Here is a 17,382-nt window from a genome sequence, read left to right as displayed (position 1 = left end):
CCCATCACACACAGAGACACACACACACACACACACACACACACATACCAACCACCGCCACAACCACCACCACCAAACAATCATCATTTGGAAAGATGGAATGGCAGTGTGTTATACTTGAATCAAGTGGTGCTACATGATTTGTTTGTATAAGGCAGTTATGGCATGTTGAGAGCAGCAAGTTGGCACTAGTTAACTCTGGACCCACTGGTGATTAATAAGACCCAGTCAAATTTAGCATGTCTGTTTGCATTACAGAAGGACAAAGGCCTTTTGGGATAATCACAATTTAGACTATGTTATTATGAAACCTTATGAGATTGATATTTGTTTTTTCAAGAGTCATAGACTTCAGGCACCCAGCACATGTGGGCTTACTTTATGCATAAACCGACACTAGATTTTAGTTTTATATGACATAAACATTATGGGTTGAGCAATGAATCAATAATGCAATATGACACTTTCTCATAACTGATACACTTGAACCAAAAATGGATATTTCAGTTTTCAGCTTAATTTGCACAGAGAGCACATTTGAATTACATGAGATTTATTTATTCCCTGGCTTTAGGTATTTTAATTGGTACTGTTCAGTTGGTGTGCATATTAAAACGCTGAAAATCATGATTGATTCCTGTTTATTTAAAAATTAGTTTGCCTTTTCTAGGGAATTATTTTTTATTCCGTTACAGATATCATGGTTATCTTGATCGCTGACTATCTTTATATATCTTGATATACGCTGATATATCTCATATTGCAGAATCACCTGTATCATGTTCACCTGTATTATCATGATAGCAATCATTTATTTGAGGTGATTCCCACCTCAAAAATAAACATGTTTTTAAACAAATTTAGATAGCATACAAAGTAGCTTGATGTTCATCTGAAACATATGTAATGTTGACATTTTTCTTACCAAAACAAATAAAAATAATAATAAAAAAACAAACAAAATAAAAGTCTTCCAGTCTTCCAGCAAAGGACACCTCCCATCGCAGCTCATCATATAAAGAACAGAAGAGAAACAGAACAGAAAATGTAAAATTTTATTTTCAACTTTTCCTTTTCTTTTTTCCTACAATATACAACATGTATACATATCTTCAGTTTAGTTGAACATAAACATGACCCCCCCCCCCCACCAAAAAAATCTTTTTTATTCTTTTGCTCTTCTTTTTCAACAACCTCACTGTCTTCCCCCTCATCCTAGCTGTTTTAGCAGTAGCCTATTAATAGTGGTGCATAATTTATCCTACATCAGTAAATTCCTATGTTACTTAAACATCACAAGAAACACAATTAACAGTACAATTAGGATGCTGCTCACACAGAACAGAATCCATCAGAAACACACAGAAGTGCACACAAAATAATCATCATTGTCTGTGCTGGGTTAGGGAGAACTGAACCTCTCCACCATGAACAAACACTTATTTTAGCTGATCTGTTGATATTATAAGAAGTGTTACTGCTGAAACATCACTGGATTGTGAAGCGGGCAAGTCATTTTTCCTGGATTATATGTACATTGGACCTGACTCTTTTAACAAAAAGTTAGTTCAGAGACTCAGTTACACCCAGGAGATCCACACAGGCCACCCGGGTGTTTGATTGAGTTCAGTTAACTCAGTAGCAGTGCTCCTGGTCTGTCTGTGTGCCTGTTAGCGTTACAAAGTTATTAGTTCTCTCCATTTTACAGTCTATAAAAGCGCAGGCAAATACTGTGGCTGTGGCAAATGCAGGGACATGTGAATAAAAACACTACAAATACATTTTTATTTGGTTCGCTGACAATCTATAAATATATTATTTGTGTGAAAATATACCTGTGTTTGCATTGAGGGGGAGATTTGGCTACCCTCCCAATGTGTCTTTACACCCCATTTTTGATGCTTCTCCTATGTAGCCCAGCCACTCTATGTGTATTGGTATTTGCGCCAACAACCTAACCCACATCCCTGTTGCCAGCAGTGCTCAGTCAGATAGTTGCCGGCAGAGGTCTTGCGTGAGAGAGAGAGAGAGCCAGAGCGGTCGAGCGCCTCTGTTTCCTCCATTCACTACCATTTGGCCGAAAGGTCAGATGGGCTATTTCAAAAATGCCCCCAGTGAAAATCAATGGGCAAAACAAGCAGCACGGTTCCCGTTTTGTGTTGTTGTTGAGTCTGTGCGTTCTGTCTCTTCCAACACTGAGGCAGGAGGCCAAGCAATGTCTAATCACTGAGAGTGTGAGAGAGAGACACAGTCAGAGACAGAGGCAGACTTAGGGGAGAGAGAGAGTGAGAGAGAGAGAAAGAGAGAGAGAGAGAGAGAGAGAGAGAGAGAGAGAGAGAGAGAGAGAGAGAGAATGTTAAGGCCGGTAGAGATACATCACAGTGTCAGACACACAGACACTCTGCGGCCACAGATTCATCATCACGGCCTCGTCTGCAGGCACAACTGGACACAGGAAACAAGTGAACAGGAGAAGAGGAGTGGAAAGAGGACAAGAAAAGAGGGAACAGGGGACAAATTGGCTCCTATAGCCGGACAAAACCCTCCTCTTTCTACAGTTACCCCAAGAGCTCTTCTTATGCCCTATTCAACTACATATGCCTATCATACTTTTCCTACTGTGTATAGTATTTTTCTACTATGCTGTGGTGGAAGTGAGTTGGTAAGGCATCCAAGAATTTCCCACTCTACCCGTACAAGCCCCACTATGGTTATACTAGTTTGCTTTTCCACTGTATAAATGTGTGCATGTTGCTTGCTTATGACTAATACAATGATGACGCTCAAAAGCAGATCAGTACCAAATATCAATGTATTTTTAAATCAGCACCATCTTAAAGTAAAATGTCATGAAAATCATAGGGCCCCTCCCTTGAAATTGACAGTTTGCTTTCAACCTGTCATTGACCTCCTGCAAAGTTTCAGGCGAGCATTTTTTCTTTTCTTTTTTTTTTTTAAACACTAAATACGACTCTGTCTCTGATGATTCTGTCTTACCTATGTCAATGGGCACATATGGCTATTGGTACGGTAGCATGGTACATTTAACCAATGGGAAAAATCATACAAGTAGTGAGAGAGACATGAAATTCAGCCCTTCAGTTCAGTGTCTGATGTGTGGAGAGCGGTCTGTTAACTGTTGATCAAAGAGTGAGGGGAAATCATAAGGAATTCTTTCCCATGGTAAAGGCACCATATTATGCTGGCGATAGCCCCAACTTAACGCCATCCTGCTTTATCAGACACGCTATAAAATGCAGGTCATTGATGTTTCGGGCCACAGCTCCAGAATGTAATTTGTTGAAAACCATAAATAATTTATGGTAAATGTGTTATTGGAAAAGCCCAATTATAATTTTCTGTACAGCACATGCAAAGGCATAACAGATCGTAGAGCTTTTGTGCTTTCAGAATGAAAGAAATGGAAGGATAAGAGCCATTTAGATCACTGGAATAGTTAGAAAAAGCTTTTTGCTGGCCCTAGCGACAGCAGGGAAGACATGGCAGCACTGTGGATGTACAGAGGTGAAGCTGACAACCCGAGAATGGACGTTATGAACTTTGTAAACTTTTCTTATGCAGGGAAAACTGACTGAGCGTATGTGCTCTTTTTCAGCAAAGCTTTGCTTCACATTCACACATTTACGCCCCTTCCAATGTGGGATTACAGCTACAGTTTCCTACTGTCGGTCACTGGGCAGCTTCACCGGAGCAGATAGGGGTGAATGAGAACCAAACCCCATCCCACTCAACTGGAGCTGCTCAGTGGCCAACAATAGAAGACTGTGGTTATACTGGGCAGCTCCCAGGTGTGAATGAGTGTAACTGTAAGAATGTAAAACAGGACATTGCTGAAAAAGAGCATGAAGTTCAGTCAACCTTACCTGGACCGCACAGTCTGTCTCCCACTGACATCCTGATCACTGCCAGGGCTGGAAACAGGATGTGAAGGAGTATGCATGTAGGCCTGTCCTCTCCTCTCCTCTCCTCTCCTCTCCTCTCCTCTCCTCTCCTCTCCTCTCCTCTACGTTTCCTTTCCATTCTTGCAGATTCCCATGTCCTTGCAGCAATGCTCCACTTTTCGCTCAGAGTGATTCCAGAAGATTTGTGTGAAACCGAGAGCTGTCCAATGGGAATCTCGCAGCTTTTTGTTAGAATAATTTTCCTCAAATATTTTTTCTCCTCGGGCGTTAAGAGAGATTTTTTTCCCCCTCACATTGGCACACCAGTATTGCTTGAAATGTCTTGAACCCCTACCGAATGAATTCTGCCCTAGCTCAACTTTGAACCTCACATAGCTCCAATTAAAGACCAAGTCATGTATGTCCTTCCTTGCTGCATAAACATACATGTTACTGGAATTTATGATTTGATGTACACTCATAATACTGTAGCATATGCACAGTTGTGGTCAAATTTAACATATTTATCCTCATTGCATATGAAAAACTGCATTAATGTTGTGCGTGTTATTTAAATCATAACCCTTTGCTCAGCTGGTATGCGCCGGGCCTAAATGCACATACATGTTTCTCGATTGCCCTGGCATCCTCCACAGGTGACCAGGTCACAGAGAGACTGGAATCCACCCACACTTGATGACCTGTCGGCCAGTGCCTCACACTTCTCCAGAGAGGAGAGGCTCTTGTGTGTCAGAAGACAATGTAGCAGCCCGTTAGCTTTTTATTAGCCCAGTTATATCTGCGAGTTCACAGGCTCTCATCCTCTGGCCCTCCACAAACTGCTCTGCTCAAAGAGGCGCTCTCCCCATTAGGCTGGCCTCAGGGCAAAAGCCTGCTAGTCGAAGCCCTCCTCCACGCTCTCTCCCTTTCTGCACTGACTTTCAAAGAGAATTTCTGCTGTTTTGTGTGTCCCAATTCATAGTGGTTATATTCTTCATCCCTGGCCTCCTGGATCTTGTAACTCACAGATATAGAATGCCCTACTGTGAACAGAGCAGCTTAGTTCACAGTCAGCTCACATGTGTACCTTATTGTGAATAAGACAGTATTATTTATATTCTGCACAAATGAAATGGAAAAGTATGTAAAAAACACTTTTGTTATTACAAATTTAGTTACGCATGGTTTAGGTAGGCACTCTGTCATTTGCGGTAATTTCAGTTATATTTCAGTTATGACATTTAAAAGATCATAAAGCTGGTTGATGCGGGTAATTTAATTATCACACAACAAAGATCTGTTGTGTAGGTCCTTAATGTGCAGGCTACTAAATAGTACACCGCAGCCCTATTTTTATTTGTTGCTTTGTTGTCGGTAGTCTCAACTTCTCCCAGTTTTTTTTTCTCCTCAAGATATATTACAAGAAAAAAAGAAGCAGGCTCTTAAAAGTACCTTTGGTGTTCCTGTGTGTTTTCGAATATTACAAAGTGCTGTAATGAGAAGGAAAACAACAAAAAAAGGAGATTTTTGCCTCAAAGGGAGATAGCGGCTCGTCTCTTCGCTGTACAAGCCTGTAGGTTCACTTTTCTCTTTGTGCGCCGGAGCACTCCTTGGGACCCGAGCGACAGGGGAATTGGGCATGCTGAGCTACGCTGGTGGCGAGGTGCCAGCCTCCTCTGCCTGGGATAAGAGCAAGAGGGAGGCAGGAGGCAGGACACGTTTCAATTAGGCAACAAACACCACACAGAGAGAATAGGAGAGGCGAGAAGAGTTACAACAAAAAAAAAAAAAACACTTCACCCTCACCGACTAACTTCTCCCTTCTGACCTCTCCCAAAAACACATTTCCCCGAACCACTCTACCCCACATTTTCTTTTCTTTTCCATAAAAAAAGATATCATTTGTATGGTATTCATAGGGGAAGGACGGTAGCGGGGGTCTTTGTGAGGTGATGCTAAGTGTGCCAGCTCGGCCTGCATGTTTCCATTAGATTGTCATGTTGGCTAATTAGAGAGCGGCAGCATGATTCACCTTGTTAATTAGGAGGACTTGCACACCATGTGCCTGGGGGCAGTGTGGGGAAGAGGAGCCCAGCCTCAGAGCCTGCTAGTCGCCTGCTGCCTATGAAGATTCCCCTTCTCATCTACCTTCCTTCCACTCTTTTTTTTTTTTTTTTTTTTTTTTTTTTTGATTTGGAAATGAATAAATCATTGAGATCGTCCTCTCTCAGAGTGTGAATATCTGAGTTCTCATCTTTTTCTGGATGCAAATTAGGCGTGATCAATAGAAGGTGACGAGCGGCGAATCTAAACGCTAAAAGAAAAGAGAAAAAGACAGGGGGAGAGAAGACTGCCAGACGAAGCACACCGGCATGGAGGGAGACAAAGCATGAGAACATTTAAAGTAGGAAATTTTCCCTTAGATAAGCAGTATTTTTAATGATCTCGCCCTGTCGCTCCGGTGTAATACCTTCAGAATCTGCTTAACACTGATTTCTGGCTCCTTCGTTAAACTCTATCCCTTGGAAAATGTATTCCACAAATGTTATTATTTAGAAAAATAATAGTAGCTTTGTAGGAAGGATTTGGCTTTTTCAGACACATCCAGTTTAACTGCATATTTTACACTCGACGTACACTCTGCACGTCATCTAATTCCTGCAAATAAGTTGCAAATGAAGAAGAACCGTGGGGTCATGATAGTGACACTCACATAATGACCTTAGCTGGAGGGATGGCTTAGGGCTCTGAATAATTGGTCCTTGGCCCTGGAAACACTTCTGACATACTCAACTTCAGAGGAAATTGAACACACTGAGCCAAGACTATAAGTCCGTGCATACATTTTGAATTCATCTCCATAGGTAACATCATATAATTGCAAACAGATTTACTGGAATACTTAAGAAGATTATGTCTGCTGTAAAAGATATTGAAACATGGGAATTTCAAAGCATTCGTTTTGTCTTTCCAATACAATGTTTTCAACCTTGACTTGTTTAATATGTATTGTTTCAGAAGATTGGTATTCAACTTGACCCAAACACAAATTGCATGGAGTATGCTATCTGATAACTTAATCATGCAGCTTTTGGTGTAGAATATGCAATACATACAAAATCAGAGTAATAGTGACAACATGCTGAGTGTCACCATACACACTGATGCACTGGGTAAAAGAACATCAGAGCACAGGGCAAAGGGAAAGTGCAATACATACTATTTAGAGTGACATGTATAGTGAGTAGGTTATACATATCAATCCACAGTATATATATATATATATATATTCAGTGTTGAACATCTATGTATAAATCCAGTATTCAGTCTTTCATTCTGAAGAACGCTGCCGTATTGTATGTAATTATGAAATTCTGGTAATGAACTCTGTCCTCGACTCCAAGATTCACCCACATCAGCAGGTCAGGGCTAAATGCAGTCCAGTCTCTTTGGAGTGTCTGGTGAGGGCAGATGGAGAAGGGAGAACTGATTGGTTTACTGCAAATGGCATCCACCTCCCTTTTCCTCCCAGCTAACTAACTGCCAGGCTCTTCCCATGAGGAAAGGCCTCGAGATGCGGCTCACAGATGTTCATGTAATGTCGGACATGTGGGTGTCAGGTGGATGAAATCCATGGATTACAGAAAGGCATAAGTAGGATGTCAACACACACTCATTGTAAGTTGTAGGAAGCCCACACACTATTGAAAATTAAACATGGGTGGTTGCTCATGCAAGATTTTATCCCTTTTTTTCCAAAAGTGTTGAAAGTTCAAGGTGCAGTGCAGCAAATGTTTCAGTCTGCTGACCATTCTTGTTGCTTGCCGAACAAAAACATTTGCTGTACTATACCTTAATAACATGGACTTATATGTCATAAAAGAAGTCAAATAAAAAAGGACTGTCTCACCACGTGTACCTGTAAAAGTGCGAAATGCCTTGCTCTTTTAATTTACATGGATATTTTCCTCTGCACATGCTGCTAAGGCATTGTTTTTGATCCTTCTCAATTTTTGATCATCTGTGTATTTCCTTCCACTTATTACACATAGATCACTTGAAATCTATGCACCCAAAAACACTAGACATCAAATTAGATATAATTTAATTCTTGTCAACACACACACTCACATAGGTCCTTCTTGTTGTTGCCTGCAGTCTATAATCCTGGTCCTGCATATACCTTAGTGGATACAGCATGGCCCAAACACTGCCGTGGTTAGGGGTTTGATTCCCTCTGAAGACATCTATGCTTAAAATGTATGCACTACACTGTATGCAGGGCTGTTTGCCTCCACCAAAAATGGCATATGTTATTCCTATATGCTGAGCTGCTCCCTGCTGTGTCCTTATGTACCAGGACTGGCTAGAGGAGCGGTTTGGAGAGTGAGAGAGCAACTCAAACCCCCTGGTCTGCCTTTATACTCTGGTCTTTACAAGGCAGAGAGCCCCCCAGCTCCTTCCACAGCCCCATAGCTGCTTGTGACGTCAAGCAGAGCGTGTTCTGCTCCACCAAGGACATCTGTCTGTAAGCGTCTGGGGGGCCGCGAGCAGCCCCTCAGGCCAGGGGGAGGGAGGGAGGGTGGGTGGAGAGAAGCCTTTGTTAAAAAGAGCAGAGATAGAGAACGGCAGGTCGGCCATCGTGGCTTTTGCAACTCATCCTCCTCTTCACTCTGAGTTGAACAGACTGCTCTAAGGGCCTTGCTGCATTTCGGACATTTTTGCATCATGAGGGAACATACTGTTCTTTTTTCTGTGTTGAGCAAATCCCCTGTTCTTTCTTATATGGGGCTTGACACATGAAGGGCATTTCCACTCATGTATTTAAAGTACAGTGCTTGAAGTTAGACTGGTATAAATAATTCAAGGATAGGGAAACAGTTGGCTAAATAAACAATACTGAGGTATCCAAACGGATCAGACTATTTGCAATTGTACACATTCTCTTTCTTGATACTTGCGTGCATTTTCACTGAAAGCCAGAGCAACTTAAAGGACGCTTAGAACATGTGGATGTTGATTTCTGTTTATTTTGCTGTCATGAGGGTTGGGAGTTGTGTCACAGGATGGTTTCTCTATCTGCTAGCCCACCTTGTCACCTCTGTCTTTATATGGTTATCTCTGCTCTTTGATCCCATTGATCATAGGCTACGGTTCCACCTGCGATTTTTCATATTTGAGGCTAAAGATGTGATTTCATGAGATCGCATTGCTGTGTGGTCACACTTGGCTTGAAAATACTATGTTTCCTCTGGCTGTATTTAATTTTATGTGTCTGCATTACTTTTTCACACTCTGCCTTTCCATCACTTTACATTGCGTGTATGCATATTGCAGCTTTATTGCATCAAGACTATGCGCTGTAGAATTAACATCACAATGCAGTCCTGACCACTTATATATCTGCTTTTGAGGATCCATTAGCAATGTTTGATTGTTCACGTGTAAGGCTTTTAACCATACACAAATTACATTTTACACTTTTTTGGCGGTGTAGAGCCTTTAAAACCCCACATAAGGGAAATGCAGTGTGCCCTTGTACACCAAGCTGTGAAAATCAAGCAAGCATCAGCCAACTCAATGCTGGTATGCTGTACATCCACATACCAGGAAGTAGCTTGGTGATTTCAAACTGTAGTGCCTAACTGAATTAAAGGTTAAATTGTTCTTTTTATAATATAGATAGCAATGGATGTTATGTTTTCACTTTTATCCATCCAGTGCACCATACCGCAGTATCACCTCCACAACTACAGCTCAGTTCAAGTCTACAGGACCAAATCTCATCAATCATTTTTCAGCGCAAAACCCGCTATATTTGCAGGCAAAGATAATACAGTGCTACAGAAGAGTCACTATACAAAATCGAGGGGTAGTTTATAGTGACTGTTGCTGAATTCTGTCTGGATGGATCAAGGCATAAATGTAACCTCCATTGCTAGATGTTGCCCATACCTGGAATCAAGGGAATAGAATTCAAAAAACCTGAGCCTATCCTTTAAATATTTCATTCAGCAATTCTCTTGCATAACTGCACAGCCATCACATTTTGGTATTAACAAGTTGAGTTTTTAAAATCAATGTACTTTTTCTTACTCCAACCATGCATACCTAAAAGCATGAGCACACTTGTTTTGTCATCTTTGCTTAAATGCCATCTTACTGTTTTGATTTTATGCATTTCCTGTTACAACATGCTATTGGGGTATGACATAATGGGGGAGGGATCATTTAAAAGTTTAAACTGCTTGGGAATCAGTTAAGAAGGCAAACGCCCAATTCCAGTCTTGCACACTTGTATTTTTGCACTCCAGCACTTCCACACTGGAAGTGTACACTGATGACACCAGTCACAAGAAATGCTAAGTGGGATGCTAAATGGGATACTAAATCTTATACAGTTTATATTTCCCACTTAATGTGAGTGAAAAATACAGGTCACAGTAACACAAGACAGAAATTCACACTACATCAGACAATTGCTTCAGAAATAGAATTTGGCAAGTTTTCAGATGCTGTTGATCGCTGTGGCTACAAAATTGATACCTGCTTCCGTGCATTGATTCAGTCCAACAATGCATGTAGAATACATGAGTTATTTCCATCCATGTGCAGCATGGATGCACAAAGCATGCCTCAGTTATAATTTTTGAAATGGGATGAGTGTAACATGTCTCCATGAGGCCCGTAACTTGTTAGTAAGTAGTATTACAAGAATTACTTTAAGGTCAATAACTTCATCTGATTAAATTCATCAAAAGACCCTCAGATGCACAGCTGTAGCATTGGACAATGCACAAAATGTGTGATCACTGTATTACAGATACACTGTATGGACAAAAGTATTGGGCCACCTGCATATTTCACCTACAGAGGCTTTTATGACCCCCCCACTCCCAAAGGTGTTGGATGGGGTTGAGGTCGGGGCTCTGTGTGGGCCAGTCAAGTTCTTCCACACCAAACTCACCCAACCATGGCTTTATGGAGCTTGCTTTGTGCACTGGGGCACAGTTGTGCTCGAACAGAAAAGGGGCTTCCTAAAAGTGTTTCCACAAAGTTTCCCTTCACTGGAGCACCCCGGTAGCTCACTTGGTAGAGCGTATACCACTTGTTAAGGCTCAGTCCTGATCTCAGTGTCCTGGGTTCAAATCTGACCTCAGGCCATTTGCTGCATGTCATCCCCTCTCTCTCTCCTGCCTTTCTTTTCTCTTTATACTGTGACTGTCAAATAGAGCAGAAAAGCAAAAAAAAAAATCTTAAAATTAAAAAAAAAAAAAAAAAAAAAAAAAAAAAAAAAAAAAAAAGATTTCTCTTCACTGGAATTAAGGGGCCAAGGCCAACCCCGGAAAAACAAGCCCATAGCGTTATCCCTCCTCCACCAAACCTTACAGTCGGCACAATGCAGTCAGGCAGGGAACGATCTCTTGGCATTCACCAAACCCAGACTCATCCATCAGACATTTACTGGTAAATGTACACATCTACCAGTAAATGAGAACATTTTCAATTTCCTCACATTTGCTGTAACATAATCATCTGACAGTAGATTGTTTAGTTGTTGTGTAGTTGTACTGTTAAATATGTTTGTGTGAAGACTAGAACCTCCCTCCAACAGGGCTCTGACCATTCATTGATTAGAGATACTATTGGGGATCTTGGAAATGTTCTACCTCTCCTGACCTTTGCTAATAATTTGACTTTACAGGTCCCAATTCCCTGCCTCAAAAGGGCATACAGACAGACTGGAAGCACTGGTATTTATGCGACTTGGAAACACCAGATATTTATGCGCATATGACATTGATCGGACTTGGCAAATGTATGGATGTTGCCAGCTTCTTATTTTTCTCATCTGGGATCTCCAGACTTAAGTGACCTTTGCTGTTTTTGGAGATGCTTTTACATATGGTTTATCTTTGTCGACAGGCTGGTCAGGAGAGAGAGAGAGGGCCCTTCTTGTTACTAGAGGATCACAGATTTGATCCCTCGATGTGTTTCCTTGCAAAAGCTGCTGAACCTGCTACTGGAATGTTGGCCTGCATCAGGGATGTAGTAGTTTGTGTACAATGGTAATTCACATGCTTTAAAATTTGTTAGGAAAACCTGCCTCAGTTGGCAATCATCAAAGGAAGGTAGACCTAGCAGTCTGGCACCAGATTGAAATCAGAAATCGGTCTCCCAGCATCACAGTGGCCTCTTCAGTGACGGGAAATGCAGACTGGAGGGTTGCAGATGGTAAAATGAAGTCTGCATTCATCATACAGTCATAAATCTGAAAATGCAGGCAGTTGCTGCGGGCGCTGGGAGCCCATGCCTGGTGCCAACTGCCAGGCATAGATGCCGGCATCCTGGTGCCATCAGTGAGATAGCAGACCTATCTCTCTCTCCCTCCCTCTCTTTCTCTATTTGCCTCCTTCTGTGTCTCACTATCCCGTTCTCTTTCTTTCCATTTGCCTGTCTCTCTCTCTCTCACTGTGTGTGTTTCTCATTGTCTGTCTGGCTGTCTGTCTCTGTCTTTCCCTGCCCCCCACACCCCCCTGCCCGCATCACTCACTCTCTCTCTCTGTCAGTTTCCCAGCTCACTTTGCAGCAAGATTATTTAAGGTCAGGCCCAGACTGCTGAGAGTGTGTTGCTTGTGTCAAAGCCTAACAAGGTTAGCATTGATAACAGTAATGCTACATGTGATATGTGGACCAGGGCAGTAACTGCCTCCACCCTGCTAGCTGGATACAGCTACCATCTCTAGTCTTTGACACCATCTTTTGCTTAGCACCTTGACTCTTCTCACCGCACCCTAGAATTTTTACATAAATCAGTTCTGTATCATTTCAATTAATTGGTAGGCTATATGCTTGAACTGTCTCCCTCTTTAGGACCGCAGCACATATCTCATTTTTAAAATGAGGCTGGATAAATGCAGCTTAGATATCCAGCTGGCTGTTACTGTTTTCCCTAGTTTGTGTTGTCAGCGTGTTTGAATCTTTCAACGGTTTTGCCATGCTAAATGTGAAGTGGCAACACCCTAAAGGGCATGCTTTGCCAGCGGGGTTTTTTGAAAAAATCAGAGGCAACTGCATGCACATTTTGGATCAGACTTTGTACACCAAAGCAACCTTTTATAGAGCACCATCTGAAAGCAACATGAAATTTCCCCTCGATCAGACGACACACATGTCTCACACAAACACAAGCGCCCAGCGAACACACGCTGAGAGATAACATAAAAGAACATGAAAGACATGAAAGCACACATTGATTGTCCCTTTTCACTTCGACCTAGGCCTCTCTCTCCCAGCAGGCAGGCATGCAGGCAAAAGCTGGTGGGTAGGCATTCCCTATGTTGTGGCCAAGATTGATAGGCACGTCTGTGTGTGTGTGTGCGTGTGTGTGTGTGTGTGTGTGTGCGCGCGCGCATGTGTGTGTATTTTGAATGGTGCGCTGACACCCTCTGTGCCATGTCCTCAGGCCCTCACACGTCCACCCAATAGAAAGGGCAGCTTCCAGCAACGCTGGGTCCCCCCCTCAGCCCTGGAGCCAGACATGACATTACCTTGGGCAGCGCCCCACCACCACTTTCCTTTACACATCACAAGCTGCAAAAATCACGAGACCATGTGACCAGGCTCTAACCCTCCCACTCTGACAGGAGTTCTGCTAATGGCTGACAACAGGCTTCCATTTTGTTTTACTGAGGGAAGCTGTTACACTATAGGGATTGACAGATGAAAAGATGGCGAGAGATATCTTCTTCTTCCTCTCTCCTGTATTCCACTTCTTCCTCTAATGGGCCTGATTATGGTATTTTCTTGTTTCAAAAATCCTCTTTCCTCACTTGGATTTGCAATGGTGTAACATGGAACCCTTATAGTGGCAAATGGTAGCCTCCAAAATCAAATTTTGCAAACTGAAACATGGGTGCACAATTAAATGTCTGTCCCCCTCTGGAAGCTTTTTGTGACAAAAGTAAGTATTTTCCACAAGCACCAGATGTCAGACAGATAATAGCTGATTCTGATACAGTCAGTCAGTCATGAAAATGAAAGTGAAATTTATGTTTCTATTCTCCAAACTGAACATAGCCTGTTTGTGACCTTGCGTGCTTGACAGTAGCTTTGGGTTCTCTGGTTCTCTGTTGAGTGAGTTAGTTTCTCACATTTGGAGCATCTCCTTCTTGACCCAATCTACTGCCAAAACATGTGTCAGGGAGGAGCAGGACCCTCCTCCCCATACACTGGGCTGACAACATGTCACTTGTCATTCAAAATTGCTCACCACCTCCTCCACCACTTCGCTAGAGCAGGGAGGGTAAACTTGTGGGATATTCACTATTCAAAGAACAAATGTTACACAAGTAACCCAAAGTTTCCTTTCGTAGCATTCATTTTGTGTCTTACATTGGGAAATATTGCCAGGCAGACCTATTCTGAAGACCAACTTTCTTGTGTAATGCATCACGCGGGAAACTCTGATTCTCATAAGAGCCCAGAACTCAGCATAGAATGATCCAAGGATGGTGATTTGACATCCTGCTCTGAAAAGTGATGCCTCTGATCAGGGCCCATGAGGTAGAGTTCTCATCGGGCCTGAAAATTAAGACCCGACCCGACCCGGACACGACTGGGCCAGCCCGAGGCCCGACCCGACCCGACTAATTAGCCGAACTTTAGGCCCGACAGCCCGATAAAGCCCGAAAAAAAAAAAAAAAAAAAAAAAAAAAAATCGCCAAATTCGCCATTATTTAGCAGAGCCGGTCGGCCGCGGCACCAGGGCACCATCACTCGGTATCAGGCGGGCCCGCCGCGGCACCGGCCAGCATCAGGCAGCTCACCTGTCAGATCCGGCAGACCTGACGGGTGGGCGCGGTATCGGACGGTGCCGCGGCCGGCCAGCCTGATGCCGACTGATGGTGCCGCGGCATGTGCGGGTCAATACGGTAGTCTAGAAAACTGGAGATTTTTTTTTTTTTTTCCCGTGCGCCCCCAGTTGCACTGCCCATAGCAAAAACCGTCCCTGCTGCCGAGTCTGCCAGCACAGCGGGATACTGCTGCAACTCTCTCTCACTTGTTTGCGTTGCGCACGCACAGCTGGTTGTCTGTCTGTCACTGAAAGTTTAGCCTCCAAATCCAATCCAGTCTCTCACTCTCTCCACCAGTCACATAAAAATGAAACGTCACAATCAATAACAGAACACATAATTCTATTTTTTTATTTAAAAAAAAAAAAAAAATAGAAATCCCCCACAGAACCCGAAGCCCGACCCGACCTGCCCAATTCACGGAAATTTTAGGCCCGACCCGACCCGAAAATGTCGGGTCGGGTCGGGTCGGGTCGGGTTCGGGCAGAATATGAGAACTCTACCATGAGGTGATGAGACCCCTGGTAGAATGTGCATATAGGCCTTTGCTACTATAGGCCAAAATAGCCCCTACAGACTTCTCAATGTAAGGTTTCACCCAGGACACAGTCAGCTGATTGCTGTTCCTAAAACGGCTTATCTTATTGATGAAGACCCACAAAGCCCCGACTGGGCAAAGCATACGCAATTGCTGATTCTCACGAGCAGAGAATAATGTTGGGTAGAATGACACCAGATCAGGTAAAGAGCGGGACCCCAATAGTCTGGTCATAGAAGCTAGGTTTTTGGCTGTAAGCTTACCCATAACATTCCCTGGGGGAAACTTAGTGCATGACTGATGATCTGACAGGTCATGAATTTCACCCACTCATTTTACTGAAGCCAAGATGAGCAACACCTACCACTTTAAAGACACCATTTTTAAATCCACCTGCACTGGTGGCTCAAAAAGTGGAAGAGAGGGTATATAATATGGTGAATCCCAGAATGGTATACCGTGGTAATTTGCCAACAATAAAGGAAAGGGGAGGAAACAATATAAAAAATTCCACTGGTGTATTTTCCCTCCCAGTCGTTAGTTTTATCGAGTTCATAAGATAGCTGTGTTTGCAGCAATTGATAACAAGTACATTTTGACAACTGTGCTTTTTAATGTTGCTATGGATGCACATTGGGTTGCGGATGATTTTAGAATGGCGATTAAACTTGAGCTGAACTACATGTAACATGAAACTTGGTCATGACAATTTGAAATTAGCCAAGGTTATGACAATTGTCATAAGTGGTCTCTCATGTCTCTCAATGATAAGTTGATGTATGACATGTGATGGTTATGGCAATTGAAGATTAGCCAAGGCACTAAAACCTGTCATAAACATGACACAGCAGGCATATTTACAGATATTTGGACTTCAAATAGTGACAAGAGGTCAAATGTTACTGCTTGACTGTGTTTGTCAAATTGTTTTTTTTTTTTCCCTTACACCAGATAAAATGTATATTATACATTTGTATTACAGGCATGTTAATCTAAAGCCCTGTGACCCACATCATTATAAAATATTAGAATGAGAATCACTTTATTTCAAAGTACAGTAAATGTACAAAAATGAGTGCTTAATGGCATGAGTCGTGCTGCTGAACATTGTACATACTTTACATTCTTGTACATACTGAGGCACATGGTACTGAGACAACAGGATCTCACATAAAGTGGAAAAGATAAGGTTGTTTGCTAATCTGTTGCATTTTGTCTTTTGTGTTCATCAGATGCAACAACAGGAACTTGCCCAGATGAGACAGCGAGATGCCAACCTCACAGCGTTAGCTGCCATCGGACCCCGCAAAAAACGCAAGATGGATTCACCGGGGGCCACCCCATCAGGGACCGAGGTACAAACTAGCTCCAGTTGAATGGATAGAAGCTGTATTGTTGAGTTTCTTGCCCATCTCCACTTGTTAGCGAAGAGTTCCTCGATAACACAACGTCCATTGGTTACTGTGCTGGACATCTCGTAAACATTCGCAAACATTTCTCCTGATACCTCCTATAAGTATCTACATGCTTCAGGGAGCTCATTTTTCATCACTTATCCATCATTGTGGCCACCATGATACATGAAGAGCATTCACCTGAAGTTTGTTTCTAGAAAAGGTGATAGGTTGTTGTGATGATGCGGTGGTCTAATTATTGACCTTTTTACATGAGTGCAATCTCAGCTCTTTGGCTGCTTTGTTCTATGCCAACAAACCAAATCTTTTTTTTATACTGGATATTCTCCTAAATCTGATTATTGCATTGATGTCAAGAGACTTGTACTGATAAAGTCATATAGATAAATTTCTAAACTTGGTTTTAGTGCTGTGACAGCACAAGAGAGTTTTATCGTTCAGGAAATGGGTGATATGTGCTGCTGCATTTATGAAAACACACAATACAGAATATACCGACGCAGAAACAAACATTAAAAGATAAAATATATTTAATAGTATTTTGAAAAAAATATTAAAGATATTATATATATTATATTATATTTAAAAAGACAAAAGCATTTATGCTTCCTTTGTCTTTTTAAACTTCTGCTTGATAATAGCCAGACAAAGATGTCCCTCTCCCAGCCCCA

General features: G+C 42.3%; 1 protein-coding gene across 1 annotated transcript in view; it reads left to right on the top strand.

Moving 5' to 3' along the window:
• The window catches only part of LOC115356462 (transcription initiation factor TFIID subunit 4), a 111,752-nt gene that overhangs the window by 64,739 nt on the left and 29,631 nt on the right, over positions 1–17,382 (top strand). The window contains exon 14 of the mRNA XM_030047635.1: positions 16,529–16,651. Coding sequence (XP_029903495.1) covers positions 16,529–16,651 — 123 coding nt within the window. The remainder of the gene's footprint in view (positions 1–16,528; positions 16,652–17,382) is intronic.

The sequence above is a fragment of the Myripristis murdjan genome, chromosome 3 (assembly GCF_902150065.1).
Source record: "Myripristis murdjan chromosome 3, fMyrMur1.1, whole genome shotgun sequence".
NCBI lineage: Eukaryota > Metazoa > Chordata > Actinopteri > Holocentriformes > Holocentridae > Myripristis > Myripristis murdjan.
Note: the sequence above shows the minus strand (reverse complement) of the source record. Positions and strands in the feature narration are given on the sequence as shown.